Consider the following 19,574-nt stretch of genomic DNA (forward strand, 5'->3'; position numbering starts at 1 on the left):
ACACAATGCCACTATAGATAGACTAATAGATCTTGTGATACAGAGCCTATATACACATACACATATATAAAATATAAATAGCTGGACATATATATATATATATATATATATATATATATATATATATATATATATATATATATATATATATATATATATATATATTCATACAGCAAATCTTACTTGGAAAAAGTGCGACAAGGTATCACTGATGACACTACGCATGCGCCTGAACATTACGGTCCTGCCTCGGACAAGTCAGTTCACGGAACGGCCAATTCTTGCGTTCGAGACTCGGATGGAAATGCTGTTGTAGCGACGAGGTTAGTGTGTTTATGAATGTGTATAATTGTATGTAGGCCAGGCGGGTTTTAGCAATAAACCACCTTTCGCACAGGGTATACCGTGACATTTTTACCATTTCAAGACATAAAGTATGTGTACAAGCGGTGGCGAGTGCATATATGGAGTGGACCGGTAAAACCAGAGTGATAAACCTTTTGCTGAGGTGGTTTATTGCTATCATATTGCACATCATAAAGGTATATAGGGCATTGTCTTTGAAAGAAGTGTGGGGTGTTCCAACTGTACTGTATCGCGAACATTTTTCATAATCTAGTACTGTTATTTCCACATGTCGCCCGATCAGATCGCTTTAAGTTCGCCATCGAGATACTGCTACGTTTGTAATATGATTTATATAATAATGTGATGTGTCTATCTCCATGTTCACGAACCGACACATAATTCATCCATAGTTCCATTCTTGTATATTTTTTCACGTGATGATTTCGTGAAATTATTCATGCATTCGTTTTAGTGATCACTCTCATCCGGCACAGCTCATCAAGAAGATAATGATGAATGTTGACGAAACTGTGAAGATGTAATATCCATCAAACTTTGGTTTTATTTTCTGAGATATCGTATCACTTAGCCATTGACTTGTTAATTTAGAGAACTTTTTTAGCGATCGTCAAGAAAATAGCTTCTTTTTCAAACTTTAGGGAAACTCTCCATCATATACTCTCTACAGCTCTCTGAATTGGTATTTCGGCAGCGGAGTAACAACAGATGGGATTGTTTTCAATGAACACATGGAAGATTTTTGCTGGCCAACCATAACAGATGATAATCAAGACAGGAAGGTAATTGAGAAGTCTGTGAAAAAATACGAGTCTAATACACACCATTGTTACCAATATTGTTTTTAACTATTTTAAATCAAAGCCACTTCTCGTCTTGGGTATCAACGGGCCAATGGCTCCTTTCCAATGTCATTTTGTTCAATTCCGCGTCTGTCTGTCTGTCTGTCTGTCTCCGTCTCTCCCTCATATTCATTATGAAGGGAATAGTAGTGTAGTTTAATATGTGTCTACATTTATGCACTAAATTTTTATCATTCTACCTATTTTTGTAAATAACCGGGACATGTGAAGTTGTCCGACAAGAGCTTTCGTTGATTACACAGGCTAATTTCATCGAGCCCGGAAAGCGCCCGCTATCGGGCATATGCCCAGTCATAGCGCATAAGACCTCCAACAACAGCGATACACTCATCATCGGAGGCATCGGTGGGAAGAGTATTGTGACTGGAGTCTCACAAGTGTTCCTCAACCTGACGTCATACGGCTTGTCTCTCGAGGAGGCGGTGAGAAGAGGCAGACTGCACGAACTATCAAAACCACGGAACGTCCTGTACGAAGGTGAGTGTAAGGGCCTTTGTGAACCACCGTTGGATCAGATTAAAGATTGACCTTTACATTTGATAGATGGGTTAGAATGAACACAGGGTACAGGGGACAGTCCCCTGGGGTGGGGAGGAAGGTGTTTTTGTGCAACGGTTTACCTTATTTGATTTTATTAATTTTGACTATGATATTTCAAATAAAGAGTTCAACTCACACCGTCTAACTGCTTTATTATTACCGACAAGTCCTTATCTCCTCTCCAACTTGTGTATACACCTCTGTAATTGCTCCGAAAACATTGCCAACTTGCTAATCCGCTGTCCGTATCAGCGGATTAAGTGATTGAGTCAACACCACAGCCGTCCCACACGCATTAACTACTGTGGGACGGCTGTGGTGTTGACTTAATAAGCTAATCCGCTGATACGCTCAGTCATTAACAAGTTGGCAATGTTTGCGCAGCAATTAGAGTGGTATGTGCACTGGTTGAAGAGGAGATAAGGAATTGTAGGTATTGGAAACACAGTCAGACAGTTTGGAGTCGAAAGCAAGTTGGCAATGTTTTTGGAGCAATTACAGTGATGTATACACAAGTTGGAGAGGAGATAAGGACTTGTCGGTAATAATAAAGCAGTCAGACGGTGTGAGTTGAACTCTTTATTTGAAATATCACAGTCAAAATTAATAAAATCAAATAAGGTAAACCGTTGCACAAAAAACACCTTCCTCCCCACACAGGGGACTGTCCCCTGTACCCTATGGTTAGAATGAAAACATTATTCCTATTCTGCTAACATTTCACTCTCTCGGAGCACCAATCAGATGAATAGAATATTGGCCTTTTCAGTGACTTTATAGTTACTTTTTTCTTGGTGTATCTTTTTGAAATATTGTTCCTATATGCTTACGTTTGTGCCAATTGCTACAATCCTATGTCGGCCATTTGTGCATCATATAACATGTCTTTTATTGACCGGAGTAATTTACCTTTATTGTAAAATTACAATATTGCACACAGCTGCAAATCGGGATTGTGTGGCCGGTCAGGTTAACGACTTACCGATACTCAGCTAATAACATTCGCCACTTAAGTTGATACTGTGTCATAGGCTGATATAACATTGTCTATAATTTGACCACTTAAAACAGCACAAAAAGAATTCGAAGTTTAATACTGATCATTTACTGGAAGAAAGATGCAACATTTTTTATGCTTAATATCTTAAAGAAGGAATGCATACTTGCATGTTTTGGTCATTCAAAATATGGGTTTCGCCAAGAAATCTGAAAAATAGTCTAAGCACTATAAATTCATTTTGAAAATTTATCCACATCAAAAATGTTTAAAGGCCACCACAATGCCATCAGTGTAAATTCATATATCTCTCACAATCATGGAAGAGCATAGATTTCTGAATCCCGGCAAATGAACAGTATTGATCCCGGCATCAGCCTTATCAACATACCTTCTCGGGTGTTTCCATACTTCAAAGACTTCATAATGCACATTTATATTGTCAGATACAAATCTAAGCTTGTGATTCTAAAGACCTATCTCAACAAGATATGTGTCATTATTATAGAGATGCCCAGACACGGGCTTTTTGGATTTATCGTGTAATACAAGTCTGCAGTTCAAGACAAACATGCTTCTTACGATGAGATCTTTCATTCGTCTTATTTTCCCATTTTTACACAGAGCGCATACCCAAGGAAATCATCGATGCACTAGAGGCGCGTGGTCACGATATGATCCGCCGACAGACGAGTATTGATAAAATTTTCGTCATAGCGGTGGAGGATGGTAAACTGTCGGCCATTGCTGACCAAAGAAAAAAGGGATCTGGAGTGCAATACATATATGCATAATTTATGCAAATATTTGTGACTTATCATGAAGATCAATCAAATGCCTCCTTATATTTTCACGGATTTTTGGACTTTCGAACATATGTCTTAACTAGCATTAAAATTATGTCCACCAAGTCCGTCTACCATTGATGGTGGGTACTGTGGAAGAGTAAAAATGTAATTTGGTGGAGGGACTGTGATTATATGCCGGATCATGGAGTGGAAAACGTGGGTAGGGCGTATCTTATCTAAATCAAATCGTCAAAGGAAAATCTCAACCCCGGGAATCGAGAAGACCCATGAACATACTTCTTCGCCATTGTCTACTACTGACCAAAGTGTAAAGAAAATTACAGGTCTTGAAAGGTCAGACTGACCAGTAGATAGCGCCATCATGTTTACACAGAAGACAGTTGAAGACATTGTAATTTGCAAATTTTTTTCTGAAACGAAACTTGGATTCGCATTTCACAATTATTCACAGTTACATGTGTCAAAGAGAGCCGACTTCTATTCGCTGGCACTCTCAAAAATCTGCGAATGTGGATTGAAAGGTAATGACAAAGTCTTCACCGTACGACTCTGTTGTCTGTTCAGAGGACTGGGTTGGTCTTTATATGTCTCAATCATATCAATGAGAGTCGAGCTCAGAATCCTTTCACTTCTGTCTGAGGATTGCAGAATGCATGAAACTTAAGTAACAGATATTAATTTGTACTTGAAGTAATTTGTGTAATTATAATATATATATATATATATATATATATATATATATATATATATATATATATATATATATATATATATATATATCACAATTCAAGAGATACCCTGTTTTTACAAAGACATTATTGAACTTTAAGATCATGATGTACTGCTTAATTTTGGTTCAATTGTCTTGATTTCCATGGTGTGATTTTCCAGTTATCTACGCCACTCACAGACAAAGAGGTACAGAAATACTTATCTATCATTTCGATATGATTTTCAAATGATTATATGTTTATCAGTCACAGGGCATTTTTCTAAATATTCCTCATATTTTCTTCAATGCTTTTGACTGACTGGACAGTCACCCTGTTTTGATGATTACACCCGCGTTTTTATGTGTGAAGTGTTGAAAAACTTAATTTTATGGAAGTTTTATGGCACAAGTTGTGCCGAGAATCAAGATTCAAGCAGATAATAGACCCAGTTCTGTAATATTGGCCGTATTTTACAGCAACCAAGTACATGTACGTTCGTGATTGCCTTCGAAAAGCTTTGAGTCGGATATAAATGTTGAAAACATGTATTTTTTCAGAACTAGCAATAAAAAGTATATAAAATGTGATTTATGTTCAGATGCATTCTGATGAAAATATGACCTAAAGAAAACGACTCGTCCATCTTAGCCTTTTCTTTGCTATTCTCGTCAGTGTTTATGAGCTTATGCCATTTTTACATCGTGTTTGATGAACTGAAAGTTCTTGCATTCGAATAAAGACGATGTCGCCGAATGTTTGTCTTTTGAACGAATTTTAAATTGTCCTGGACAGATAATTTTTATCTCAACTTCCGTGTACAGCTTCAAACTTTTGAAGCAAGCGATCGACAACAAAAAGTTATAGAATGTTGGAGATGAGTCGTGAAATTGAAACAACGAAAAGTGATACCAACAGATTACCTTGGTGCACAACGTTTAATTAGCTTTCTGAAGAATACGTCTTTCTCTCAAATTATCATGCTCATCACTTCGGAACTTGCTCGTCATCTTGCTCGTCATCTTTTCCTATTCTGAAGTGTTAAAAAAGCGCTAGTTACAGTTCTTCTGAACAAACAGGCGACGCACCAACTGAGTAATTCAGTCTGTGTCATAACTGAAAATGCAATTTATTCCGATATGCTCCATGTGTGACGCTTTCTTCTCCTTAAGCCTTAAATTACAACGCGCCTAGGACACAGATATCCGACTCTCAATTTTTTGCAATACTCTTCTGGTGTACTGCTTGTGGGGGTTCATTTTAAAGCTCTTAGAAAATGAAAACTTTTCACTGTCTTAGTTTTTCGAAAATCGAAAATTTTACTTTCCCCATAGAGTTAACGCAGGAATGGTGGCCATTTTGAATTTCAAATATTGGTAAATATTATATATGTGATTGTTTCTCTGGTATACTTTGCGAGGTGACCCCTGATTTTTATTCTTAATTTGGCGAGACACCGGCTGAAAGTTGCCAAGAGGAAAGTTTTGATTCTTTCACTTTCGAGGAGCATACTACCTGAAACCAATCAAATGCTTAAAGTGAAAAGAAAGTATTTTGCAGTCTGTTGTGGTAATCTTATACCAAAAGTGGTTGGGTTCAGAAAAAAAGATGAAAAAAGGAAATCACATAACCGCGTCGTTTTGGCGCTATGCAAGGAAATGTTTTTCTCTTAGTCTTCAATCGTAACTTTCACATATTTTCCGTGTTTTTCGTTCTGTCTGGTTCATATTTTGTTCTTTTCTAACAATGTTGAAATGTTAAAATTGTTCAACTTTACTACGGCCTTGATTTCATTTATCAACAAAATAATGGTATCTGTTTGTTTGGTTGGTATTTTCTTTTTTATCCTACTTTTGGAAGATGAATAAGAATTATTTTGCGGAGCACAAATCATTCACAATCATTCGCAAGGATGTCGGGTTCGATACGCCAAGGACGCTGAAATCATCACTTAAGATGAACCGGAAATGTAACATGTACTCGTTTTCATTCAAAAAGTGACCTTATCATGTGTACTTTATCGTCGTGTCGACGATATTAAGTTATATGTTTCTATAGAAATTAATCATTTTCAGAATAAAGCCGTATGATTTTTCCTGTATATCTTTTTATCAGATGTAAAATTGACTTTAACAAAAACCCTGTTATCACTTTCTTCATATTTTGACAACTTTAAAGAAATGGAGGCGTCTTCCGAATAAGCGTAATTTTGTCGGACTATTAAATCGCATGTATCCCTATCTGTTTATTTCCTTTTTGTCACCCGAAAACGTCTCGTGTTCCTTATCAATAAAAGCGAACGATCACTTTCGAATGTAGAAAATTACAGTGGACTGCCCTGGTGGAAATGTAAAATTTGTCACGCACCATTCCGATCCTTCTCGCGACGTGTAGCTTTGTTTTGCGGCAACGCGATAATCAACTCTTGCGGTTAAACGCTTCCAGCTGTTCCCGCAAGAAGTCGAGGCTACTGGTTTACCACGACGTGTTAATCAAAGCTTTACGGTACATGTACATAGGATGTTGACATCAGACGAACCTGGTTTGTAACGGTAACAACAGCTCAGCTGTGATACCGACCCAGTACCGTCAGGTTGGCGGGAGGGAGCTTTCTGACACCATCCGGCCAACCATCGAGCTTGTCGAGTATGTCTGACTCAGAGACGAAGGTGGAAAAGAGCGGAGAGAGGACGCCGCTGCTGTCGAAAGGATCGGAATCCGAGTTAGAAGAGTCGGGATCGTCGATATCGACACTGCCGCCTGAAGAGAAAAGACGTATACACAATTGGACGAGCATCTTTGTCGCCCTCGTAGTCTTTGTCATCGTCGCCGCCGTCACGGCGATCGTAGTCGTATCGGTTTGGAGTCGCCTGGGCACGGTAGGAAAGTACAATTATAGTCCTTACATTACAAGCATTGGAAAACGTGAAATACTACATGTACTGACCTATTTACGCATCAAGGTCAGGTCACAATGGCTGCTCTGAGCATTGTTACATTAAACCGTTACATTATTCATTCCTATGGCAACAGCTCCTTGCCGAACAGGTATCATCATTCTTGTACAGGGCTGATACCATCATGATGTAATTTTGAATTTAATGTTTTGCGATCGTTAATGTGCTGAAACATTTGCACGGCAGTCGAACCAGTACTAGATTAAACACTGACCAAGTCGATGATAAGTAAAAATACGCTGGCCTATGGGGTTATTGACACATTATACTCATTGGTCACCAGTCGACACGTCATAAACGTACACTTTGGACACCTATTGGACGTTTCGCTGTTGCAATCGTCATTTTCCTTTGTTATATTTGTGAAAAGACTTGCAAAGTTAGTCATTATTTGTCGCTGGATTGTCCTCTTGTTCACGCTTCGGATTGTGCACAGCTCGATCGAGTACACGATTTAAACTGGTCGTGGGCAGGTACACTGCGGTCGCAAATCCGGTCGTTGCTGTTGCTGTTGTTTGTGTTGTCAGTTGCAGATAAAATCGAAGAACACTAAGCTGTTGTAACTGTTGTTTCAATCATATTTGTGTTGTTACAAAGGAAGACCGTAATCCAGAGAGTTTTTATTCCGCAAGTCGAGAAACACTGAATACAAGTACTGCTAATGGCAAAAACATGATTGAAGCGCTCTAGAAAATATTTTAAATATTACTGTCATGGCTTTAGTAAATACATCGTGATACTGTACGTACTTTCCATCATCAGTATGCGCACACTAAAGCATCAACACTATAGTTAAACGCTAATCTTTGATGCAATTGGATTAAAATCAATATACAGTACAGAATATTTGTTCATCTTTATAGACACATGGTGTTGTGAACAGCCAGGCTGAAGAATGCTCAAAAATTGGAGCTGACACTCTGAGAAAGGGTGGCCATGCAGTCGACGCCGCCATAGCGACGTTCCTGTGCCTTGGAGTCGTGACGGCTCAATCTGGTGGAATTGGCGGGTAAGAGACTCTACTCAAACTTCCGAGAAAGTTGCCATCGGGAGAGGGGAGTTTCGTTATTAAAGAAGTATGCGCCTCGATAGAGAAAAAAAATGAACTTTTGCTCAACGTTTCCCCGGGAAATTTTCAACCATACTCTCAGCAAATAAAGAACGGAAATTAGGGGGACCGAACAAATTTCAAATTTTGCACTGAGAAACTGTAAGTACTTAACTTATACCGATATTTGCAATTTAACACGGCCACCATCTCTGTGTTAACTCTATTATGTGGACAAAATAAACTTTTCATTTGAAATTTTTCCTACTCAAAGAGATTTAATATGAGCCCTCACAAGTGATCGACCAGAAAAGTATTGGAAAAAAAGGAGTAATAATATCCGTCCCTGGGGCACATTCTACATTATTACGAGTTGCTCTGCCTAGCAATTTCTGATGATCAACAGTTAAAGGGACAAAGTCGCCCACTTTTCATGAATTTCGTTTGATACGAGATACTACTTATATGGTTTGACATGTTGAAAGATACTGAATGAATTGGTGACCATGCATATATTCGACCCCAGTTTTAGCCAAATTAAATGAAACCAACGCGTAAATGAATTAATGGTCATGACCATTAATTCATTTTTGCGATGGTTTCATGTATCGTGTCTAAAACCGGGGTCGAATATATGCATGGTCACCTATTCATTCATTATCTCTCAACATGTCAAACAATTTAAGTAGTATCTCATATCAAACAAAATTCATGAAAAATGGGCGACTTTGTCCGTTTATGGACCTTTGATTAGGGCTTCTTTTCAAAAAAATGATTATGATTATGGAGGCGACTTCCTTGCCACTAAGAGTTACCTAGATCTACTCACCAGCTTTTTAGTCAGGAGGACGCCCTTACTAATTTCTACTTAATTAACAGCGGAGGTTTTATGCTGATCAAGGATGGAAGCGGATACCACGCCTTGGATTTCCGGGACACAGCGCCACAGTCGGCCACCTCTGACATGTTTGCCTCTAACGAGACGCTGTCCGAAATTGTGAGTAGAATTCGCCTGTTTATCACGTGACGATTACTTTGAGGTTCTTGAGCTCCGAAGTAGCAGTTGCAAATCTGCAAAGAATTTAATGATATATTTAGATAACGTCATCTGTGTTGCCTTTATTCGGCAGGGTGGTTTGGCCGTAGCGGTCCCTGGTGCATTACGGGGAATGCACGTGGCCTGGAAGCGCTTCGGAAGGTAAGCTTGTCAACTCAACCTGTTCGTAGACTGGATTGATATTGCTGTCAAGGCAATTCTGGTCCTGGTCAGTATTCAAGCCAAAACAATAACCGTTCGTTTTACACATACATACAGAGACATTGCATTGACAAGCTCAATAGTTGGTGGTTCGACATGATTTGGTGAGTACAACAAGAACTTGCATCGACGTACAAAACAGAATATCAAAAGTCACAGCTACTGTCCGTTTAATTGAAGTACATCAGACATTCATCGTGACTTATCCAGCCCGCGCCTGCAGTCAAACGTTCTGAGCTCAGACCTCCTACATACCTTGCTTGAACATACGTTGAACATACGTTCTTCAAATTCTGTAAAATCAGCCATTCCCTTCATCCCACGTTTTACTAGTACACCTATCTATAGTAACTCAAATAATGCCTTTACTGTCAGTTTGACATTGCAGTTAGATTATTTTACAACATTTTTTAAATTTCAGACTCGCATGGGAAGAATTGTTTCAACCTACGATAGATTTATCAAGAGATGGATTTTTCGTCACATCATTTACAGGTAAGAATTTTTCAGAGAGAGAGAGAAAGAAAGAGAGAGAGAGAGAGAGAGAGAGAGAGAGAGAGAGAGAGAGAGAGAGAGAGAGAATACAAATTTCTCCATAAACAGATCAGCGGTTGCAAGCTTCCTTTTTATCCACCAAACATTACTTTTTTATTTTATTTTATATTGTTTTATTTGTGTCAACAGCGCGTTCAGACAGTTATTCTACTCAGAGAACTGAATAAACTTAGTGCAAGACGCTAGGCAGATTTGTATTCATTGCAGCAAAATATATTAATGAGTATTGCTTCAGTATTAAAATTTTATGCATATGATTCACTATGAAAATTTAATATTCATAATCCTCGCATCTTGCTCTGTACAAGAATCTACGTAAAGAATGAAAACTAATCTGCTGATTCAATACGCAAGATTTCGAAAAATATATGATTAATTCACCATAAAAATAATTTGCCTTTCATACAGCTGAAATGGTTACAAAGGAACTTAACGGAAAACTTGCGTATTCATCTGAACTTCGAGCCATTTACGTTCCTGGCAGGATTCCAGTGAGAGAGAGCGATGTTTTACATCGACCTGACTTAGCTGATGTCTTAGAAACACTTGCAGTGGAAGGAGCGGACGCCTTTTACAACGGAAGCCTCGCACAAAGCATCATTGATGCTGTATGGAAAGTTTATTTTTACAAAGTTCTCAGAAAGATTTGTTTGTTTGTTACTTTCTTGGCATACTCACATCTTATGACCGTGGAGGGCAACTTCTTTCCGATTCATCACGATTTCATTTTAAATTTGCAACCTGTGATTATAATCATTACGTCATTTTCAACCTTTCTGGTATAGCTCCAAGTTTATGGGGAGGGCGATCATGCATTTTGCCAAAATACGCTCGAGCATTTGTCGGTCGTACAATGAAGGTCGCTATTAAAGTATAAAGTGGTCAGAAAATGCGGTTTATTGGGGAAGATTTACTGTGACAAAGCCAAGCGTGTTACTTTCATAGGTTGGTGAGGCTGGCGGCAATTTGGCAACCGAAGACCTCGAGAATTACCGGGTTCATTGGAGAGACCCGTTGACGACCACGTACCATGGTATGTTTTATTCTAACATTACGCCGCTTGATATCTGATAAGGTTCCACACGTGCCAATTATCTTCTTCCAAACGAATTCAAAAACTGTTAGTTTTCTAAAACATTGCACATGGGGAATGATCCGTCCTATCAGAAACGTTCGTTTGCCCTACTGTTGCCCCTTATCAACACACAAAGGTACAGGGTTTGTACGTGGGTAGCATTATCCGACACTTTGCGAACAGGATCTACATTTTCTTAGGAAGTATACACAAATGAGTAGTTTGAAAAGGCATACTGTCGACAAAGAAAATTCTCTCTCTCTCTCTCTCTCTCTCTCTCTCTCTCTCTCTCTCTCTCTCTCTCTCTCTCTCTCTCTCCTCCCTCCTCTCCCCCCTCTCCTCTCTCTCTCTCTCTCTCTCTCTCTCTCTCTCTCTCTCTCTCTCTCTCTCTCTCTCTCTCTCTCTCTCTCTCTCTCTCTCCCCCCCCCCCACAGACCAAACAGTATACACAGTCCCTGCACCGTCTGGTGGTCCGGTGTTTCTGTCAATAATCAGTATTCTCGAAGGATTCAACCTGCAGCCGAGCGAAAGGGATGATACACTAGCCTATCACAGAACCATTGAGGTTGGTAATGAAACATGCACTGTCATTGGTTAAGTTGCGTATGTCGAAAGCTCTGATTGGCTTGTGGTTTAAGTACTTTACAAGTGACTTACTTTTCTAGAATTGTGCCCATAGTAATTGACAAAACAATAGCTGATAATCTATGCATTTGTCTTGCTCTTTTGAAGCAAAATATCTTAGAGATATTTGTCTTTGAGACATGCGTCATGGTGATCCCGACACCTATGAAATTATTTAACAGCCAGAGACAGACGTATATGCAAAGTGCGCATGCTCTGTATGCCCCAAACATACCATTCTTTCATCTCCATTCTTGTAATATTTTGATTTTTTTAAAGGAAACCTCAAAAATGTCTCACAAGTTTAGTAAGCCCTAAGTATAAAGGTCCTGACAGGTGAAATTACTCATATTTTCACAACTTAACACTGAAAGCATTGCAATATATAACATCAGTGATTTTTATCGACTTTGATATTGTCCATTCCATCTCTCACAACAGGCCATAAAATTCGCGTTTGCTCAAAAGACGAGACTAGGTGACCCAGATTACGTCACAGACGTTGACGATCTGACCATGATTATGCTGAAGTAAGTGAAGGCATGGATTGTGTACTTTCTCATTTGCCATTATCCCGGTAAACGCCTGAATAATATGCTTACATCAGGTACTAAGTGTCTCTCTCTGCCTCTATGTCGATCCGCCAGTCTCTCAATGTCCTCTGTCCTTCCCCCATCTCTCACTCCTTCAGTTTACAACACAGTCTTTAGTCAGTCAATTTCAATTGCCTATGTTGATCTTGCGAATATGTTGTGCTGCTGTAGGGTTTCCGGTTTTACATAAGTCATACAAATATTGATAATTCTACTCCAAAAACATGACGACATGATTGTGTTGAACTATAAGCTTATAGGGGAGAAGAACCAGAAAACGTGTTTGTTTTGAGCAAAAAATGATGAAAAAATTACCAGTTATAACCACTACCCCTTTAATTATCACGCTCAGAAGAGGAACTAGTTCTTAATCAATATACTGCTGTGATCACATGATCACAAGAGACACAGAAACGTATAGTATTAAATCACCAGATTTTCCCCTGCAGCAAGACGGCAGCAGAAATTCTTCGCCAGAAAATCGACGACTCACAGACATTTCCTCCGGAATACTATGGTCCATTCTTCCCCAAACAGGACGATGGAACATCGCAAGTATGCGTGATAGACTCAGATGACAACATGGTTTCCTTCACAGGGTGAGTTGCTATCATTTTCGTTACGTAAAACTAATTCAGTCTGGGATGAAGTTGAAACCAGCAGTCTATGAATTGTCCGTGTTGTTTTATAGTACTGTTTGGCCTGAGTCTATCCACTGCAAAATGCAAACCAATTAATTTTCTGATAACTTCCTGTACTGACTGATCGATATAATGCTCTTTATCACGGCGGCCAGTGTTGATGGCATGTTACACAAATGTGTCACCGTGGTGGTAATTATATTGATAGGGCAAATTGTCTGCATGTCTTCCTGTCTTCTAATTCCGTTTTTCCGTCTTTTCATGTCCACTCGGACTGATTCGACTCTTCATTCCAGAACAATCGGGAAACCCTTTGGAAGTGGCGTAATGACAGAAAATGGGATACTTTTGAACAGTGTGATGGCGGACTTCTTGTTGAATAGAAACAATAGCGTTAATGACAGCAAGGTGAGGATATTAAATGTATATGCTTGCTATTCTTAACACCAGCCATATATCATTAGATGAATAAACATGTATTTCATTCATCCTCGCCAGTCGATCTTTGAAGTGTGTTCGTATTCATGAGAGTACGGCGGTCAGCACAACTTGCATGCATGGATGCAAGCGTTTAAGTTGAGAATTTTCCTAAGATTTCAAACTCCTTAGTTTGATGTATTCGATCATTTATATTACGTTCTCCGTGGTCATCAGTTCATCATTCTTGTTGTCCTTTGTGTAAGTTAATTTTGAAGCTGTAACTTTTGATAATTTTTTCCTTATTTTTTTCTTGAAAATTTTCTGCATAAAGTATAAAAATAACCCAAGTATAGCACACTATGTATAAAATTATTGTTGATAAATAAATTCTAGTCCGGACTAAAATTGTGTCGTAAACAATGCCGTCCATTGTATTTTACACACATGGAAATTATGTTGACAAGTTGAACTCTTGGAATTTCTACATGATTTTGGGAGGAGAGCAAGAGATTGTATTTACAAACATAACAAATATACTGAAAATATATAAATACCGAAAGTTACGAGTGAAGGAGGTTCAACAAATCATAACAATATATCTCTCAACCTGTTACTCACTCACACTAACGTAACACCTCCCTCCCTCTCTCTCTCTCTCTCTCTCTCTCTCTCTCTCTCTCCTCTCTCTCTCTCTCTCTCTCTCTCTCTCTCTCTCTCTCTCTCTCTCTCTCTCTCTCTCTCTCTCTCCACAACAGGCAAATATTATTGAACCTGGAAAACGTCCCCAATCGTCCATGACCCCTGTCATATCTCACCTGGGGATGAAAACAGGACAGCAGTATGTACTTCTTGGTGGCACAGGAGGATGGCGGATTTTGAATGATGTGTCCCAGGTCTATCTCAATTTGTTTTCTTACGATTTGTCTTTGGAAGAGGCCGTAGACAGACCCCGTGTACAGACGAAGTTGTATCCAGATACAGTGGGTTATGAAGGTGAATAGATCACTCCGATGTGTCAGAGAGAGAGAGAGAGAGAGAGAGAGAGAGAGAGAGAGAGAGAGAGAGAGAGAGAGAGAGAGAGGGGGGGGGTGCAGTCACCGCATGGTCAAATCTACTCAGAACAGCAAACTATACACGAACAGTCATTTGCTAATCAGCGAAGGGATTGTCAAGTCATACATTAATCCTTGAACTTTAAAGTAAGCCCATGGATGCCTTATGTGATAATCGTTTGATTTTCTCCGTTTTTCCATACATACAGATGGAATTCCCCTTAGGACACTTACTGGGCTCAGGCTGAGGGGCCACAATATGGTCGCTGTTTCGCCATACAGCACAGTGACGGTTGCCACGGATAGACACAACGTGATGTCAGCTTACTCTGATCCGAGAGTAGGCGGGTCAGGCTACGTGGTACTCTGACGAACATGGTCGCGCTGCCTCATACGCAGGCATACTTTAATTGATCGGCAAACCATAGGGCATGCGTTGTCCAACCATAGAACAGGTGGCAACTCAGGGGGCGCTGTAAAAATACTTATGTACTTAACTGACGTACCTGTCTTTCATATTTTCTCAAGACCAGAAAGTGAGACTTATCCTCCAACACAAAGTAAATGAACAGTGCAGCAGCCATTTATGCGTGGTATAAAACATTATTATAACAGACGAAAATTAAATTCTAAAACAATGCATTTATTTTAAAATAACATCTTTAAAATTGCTTGACACATGATGTTGAAATGATACAGCTCGCATAAGTAAATCAACATTAACGCCAACTTATTTGTCCGAATAAAACGGGCAGTCACGTGATGATTTAGAACAAAGGCAGTGAGTTCCATGCTTTCAATTGCATTTTATAGTGAGTGTAATGTGTTTAAATGAAGACAAAATAAATTATTATTTAAACGAAAAGAGCATTCTGTTCTGAATACAATTTCCGTTGAATATCGCCATATGCTCTGTAGCAATAATATTAACGACAAAGTTGCTCACTATAGTACATGTTCCTCCATTTTAAAATACTGCAAAGGCTCTGAAGTTCACAAGTTTCCATTTCATGAATGTTTCTGACGTCACAGCAAACAGGTGCAAACACCGAAGTGCCACCACAATACTTGGCTTCCGACGAAATATTAGGGCAAGTCAGTGAAACTTGCCCAACCTTTCAGACTTATTGTGCCGTTGTTTTCTCTCAAAGCATATACTATGTAAACTTGGCCTGTCAATTTTTCCGTTTGTATGTCTACCCTACATGTCGAACATATCGGGTAGTGTTTTTACTTCACCCTGTTTGATTAGTTCAGGTACTCAAAGCAGCGGCTTGGCAGCTTGTACGTAAACTAGGCAATGCTGTGGTTGTCACTGCTGGAAGAGATGATGTTGCTGCTGTTGCTGCTGCTGCTGCTGATGATGATGATGATGACCACGACGACGATGCCGATGTCGATAATGATTATGATGTAGATGATGATGCTCAGAGCGGTTTAATACTAGTTTTATCATCACTATCGCTGTACTCTATCTTTCAAAGTCACCATACTGAATTTAAGTTGCTTTTGCCTTCTGATATCGGCATTAAAATGTATACATATATACTATATCATGACGTCATTATAGGTAGATGACATCATCACTGTGTCCAGTCGGGGGTATTGCCTCTGAAAACAAATCTTGTCTCTCCAGCCTCCGTTGTCGAACGATTTCAAATATATTTGCCGGCCAGGTGGGGACGCCATCTAGAGAGAGCATTGGAGATCCTTTTGTCGATTTCTTCGCCTTCTTCGAAAGCTTCTTTCGACTCTCTCGATAGGAGTCGTCGATATCAGCGAAGCTGCCGAACGCACCTGCGCTATCTATCGATGACGGCGAGATATCGCCGTCTGTGGTGTGCAGTGTGATGGTGGTGTCCCTGTGCGTCGCCGTCTCTGACTCGTTGTTGTTGTTGAATGTCGTTTGGCGTCTATGAAGTTTGGGAGATCTATGTGAAAACGAAAGTTTTACACGGATGAGAATTGGGTCGCTCATACACGCTAGTTATCGAGAGCTGTCACAGTTAATCATATGTTTGACATGTGTCGACTAACCAACCTCACAGTTCTTGATATTCTCAAGTTATTGCAGACTTCGTCATACAACGATTATAGGACTGAACTGTTTTGTTTCACATGTATACACAGTAGTATAATACAACAGCCAAAGCTTTAAATTTCCTGGTCGGATGTATGTGAATTTACCAACTGTGATTGTACTGATATTCTTGTTTGTGGATATTTTCGGTGCATTGTTTAGATATGGAACGCCTTGTTTTGGTTGCAACGATCACGCGCGATATAGTAGCGTTCACAACGAAAAAAAATTAACTAATATCTACGCTAATTCGTCAACATGTATTCGATGCTTTTTCTTGTACATTATAGCACTAGTGAGTTTCCATCACCGTTCATAACCTGAAGCCGACATATTGTAGATTTCAATCTCTCTCAATAACAAGCATTCGAAAGATATGAATGGATTCCAGTACCCGTTTGTCTGTAATTTCTTCATCCGTTTGATGCTGGTTTTGTATGTATGGACACCAGTGACACGTGCTGATTCTCCGAAGTTTCTGAATTGGTCACTGCTCACGAACACGTCATCAAAATCGGCCTTATATTTGTCAGTCATCTTTAACTGTCCCTTGCTACCAAGCAACACTCCATCCCATGCTTGTCGATTCCATTGCCAAGTTCTTGGAAATTCCCATATGGTCAGTCAAGAGCAGAGGCTCCCTTCTACAGGTGTTCTGTTCACTACGCAATATTTTTTCAGTGAACTGATCCGCGAAACCGGAAATAGTATCTCGTTACAAATTTCAGGGTTACCTAGATTGAATTTTGTGATATCAAATATTTTAGCATTAACAATAAGCACCACAAGACCGAGCAAGCTTTCTTTAAAAGTAAAGAGGAGCAAAATTCGCCTTCAGCGCGTAATGATTTTTTGTCAAAATAGAGGTGAAAAGGCGTGAACTTTGCCCAGCCGGCGCAAATAGACCGGTGTCCCCGTTCAGAGGTCAAGTTAATCAGTTACTATTTGTAAACATAATAAATGTGTTGATACGACATTGTGACCTATTATTCCTATTTCTACCTCTGTGCATTTGCGATTGTTTTCCAAGCGAGTGAGGGCGTCTTTACCTTCAACAGATATTTTATCTTCACTGGATCGATCTCTCCATCATGTCCATGCATCTGTTTGTCTGTCTGTCTGTCTGTCTGTCTGTCTGTCTGTCTGTCTGTCTGTCTGTCTGTCTGTCAGTCAGTCTCTCTCTCTCTCTCTCTCTCTCTCTCTCTCTCTCTCTCTCTCTCTCTCTCTCTCTCTTCTCTCTCTCTCTCTCTCTATTTGAATTCCCTCATTTGAACGGACACTCCAGTTTTCTCTGTCCCTAAGCATGATCGTTAGAGCGAAGGTTTACTGATATATATATATATATATATATATATATATATATATATATATATATATATATATATATATATATATATATATATATATATATGCGTAGACAGGAATTTTCAAGTCAGACACATTTTTTCGTGGGAGAAATACGGACCGCGCAAAAAAATCAAACGCACCAATATTTGTGATGTAGACGCGGGTTGTCGTGACTTAAACGACCAGAGTATAAATTCCAGTATTGAATTTTTCTGTTTAGAGTCGGCAAACTTGACTTGTGCGTGTGATAACAGCAGTGATCTGCTGAGTAAATTAGGAGAAGATCATTTGATATCTATTGGGATTGGAATTTTGATTTTGTCGCTTTTTACCTCGAGTCTCCACCAAGTATTTGATGTTTTCTTTGAAAAGGTACTGTCTCGAGAACTATGGCCATAGTCCAGTCACAGGCCTTTGACTGTGATTTCGGTCATTGGCATATTGTTGTTGAATTCTTTGTTCTAGTCCGGCCTGTTTCATTCAAATCTTCAAAAAGTCGAGGATGTCAGATCCTTGCCATGTATCAAAAGACGCGCAAGGTCACACCCTGAACGACGGAGTGTGAATGTGTCCAATGCGTCGGACACATCATCAGCACTATGAAAGATTAAAACAGCCTGTAGGAAATTGAATCCTGGATGACTCTAAACAAATTTCAACTAAATGATGGTAAAACAGATGTCCTACTCATTCGACCTCAGTTTGCCCGTCGTACACTTCATCCCATCGATTCTATCAACATTGGCTCATCTACCGGTATTGCTCAGCTTGTAAGTTCAGCCCGCAATATTGGTCTGATCTTCGATGATCGATTCACCTTCAGGAAGCGTATTGCCGCCACATGCAAATCCATCTACAATCGGTTACAAACGTCAATATCTTACGAAAGAAGCTGGTTCGAAAGTCACGCATGCCTTTATATCATCCGAATCGAACTACTGTAGAGCTTTCCTGTTTGGACTCACTGCCTTCTAAAGAATCAAGCCACTCCAACATGCCAAAAACACTGCAGCTAGGATTGTGTCAGGGATAAGGAAATCTGACCACATCATCTGTACACTTAAGGAACTTCATTTGTTACAGGTACAATACAGGATCCATTACAAAATTCTCCTGATTACATACAAGGCATTAAATGGCACTGCTCCTGTGTATTTATCAGATCTACTTGACATCAAACCTTCACCTCGCTTACTGTGATCAAATGAAAAATGTCTTCTACATGTGCCACTGTGTAACCTGTAATCGTACGGAAAGCGCTCCTTCTCAAGTAGACTGTCGACAGTCCCTTGTGACTTTTCTTTTTCGATTATTGGTGGGTGGGGGCCTCGCAAGCCTATCGCCTAAGGTTGCGACCTTGGAATGCCGTAGGCATGACCATGCAGCCCGTCTGCGGCATTCGCCACCCCTGTCTGTGCGAGAGACTACACCAATAACAGAAAAGAAAAGCACAAGGGACTGTCGACAGTCTACTTCTCAAGATATGATCCCGATTTGTGGAACGTCTTCCATTGAAATTTAAACTTCGCCAGTCCGCCTACCTTGAACTTCTCTTAAAAAGACTATAAACTTGAAATCGCGTCTCTCTGACAGAGCTTTCTGATCTTTGTGTTCTTGTTCAGCGCCTGGGAACATTACC

General features: G+C 39.6%; 2 protein-coding genes and 1 long non-coding RNA gene across 9 annotated transcripts in view; 2 read left to right on the forward strand and 1 right to left on the reverse strand.

Moving 5' to 3' along the window:
* Positions 1-4,875, forward strand: part of LOC139122577 (glutathione hydrolase 1 proenzyme-like) — a 48,332-nt gene extending 43,457 nt beyond the window's left edge. For 6 of the 7 annotated variants that reach the window (XM_070688122.1, XM_070688124.1, XM_070688121.1 and 3 more), the window contains 4 exons: positions 174-323; positions 1,037-1,148; positions 1,472-1,706; positions 3,391-4,875. In XM_070688122.1, coding sequence (XP_070544223.1) covers positions 174-323; positions 1,037-1,148; positions 1,472-1,706; positions 3,391-3,560 — 667 coding nt within the window. In that variant the 3' untranslated portion in view covers positions 3,561-4,875. The remainder of the gene's footprint in view (positions 1-173; positions 324-1,036; positions 1,149-1,471; positions 1,707-3,390) is intronic. The other variant, XM_070688126.1, reaches the window with a different exon arrangement.
* Positions 4,876-6,643: 1,768 nt separating this feature from the next.
* On the forward strand, positions 6,644-15,373 carry LOC139122576 (glutathione hydrolase 1 proenzyme-like). The gene is made up of 13 exons (XM_070688120.1): positions 6,644-7,164; positions 8,106-8,251; positions 9,170-9,287; positions 9,421-9,488; positions 9,970-10,043; positions 10,512-10,711; positions 11,049-11,136; positions 11,613-11,743; positions 12,244-12,332; positions 12,845-12,994; positions 13,333-13,444; positions 14,212-14,449; positions 14,718-15,373. The coding sequence occupies exons 1-13, from the start codon at positions 6,934-6,936 to the stop codon at positions 14,876-14,878; spliced, it is 1,806 nt and encodes a 601-aa protein (XP_070544221.1). The 5' UTR covers positions 6,644-6,933; the 3' UTR covers positions 14,879-15,373.
* Positions 15,131-17,720, reverse strand: LOC139122578 (uncharacterized). The gene is made up of 2 exons (XR_011549501.1): positions 16,983-17,720; positions 15,131-16,439 (listed from the first exon to the last, which is right to left on the reverse strand). It is a non-coding gene; the product is annotated as an uncharacterized lncRNA (long non-coding RNA).
* Positions 17,721-19,574: the final 1,854 nt, after the last annotated feature.

The sequence above is a fragment of the Ptychodera flava genome, chromosome 22, assembly GCF_041260155.1.
Source record: "Ptychodera flava strain L36383 chromosome 22, AS_Pfla_20210202, whole genome shotgun sequence".
NCBI lineage: Eukaryota > Metazoa > Hemichordata > Enteropneusta > Ptychoderidae > Ptychodera > Ptychodera flava.

Coding starts and splice junctions, on each gene's coding strand:
- LOC139122576 (XM_070688120.1), top strand. CDS start 6,934: ATGTCTGACTCAGAGACGAAGGTGGAAAAGAGCGGAGAGAGGACGCCG. Junction 8,252..9,169: donor CAATCTGGTGGAATTGGCGG/GTAAGAGACTCT, acceptor CTTAATTAACAG/CGGAGGTTTTATGCTGATCA. Junction 12,995..13,332: donor AACATGGTTTCCTTCACAGG/GTGAGTTGCTAT, acceptor TCTTCATTCCAG/AACAATCGGGAAACCCTTTG.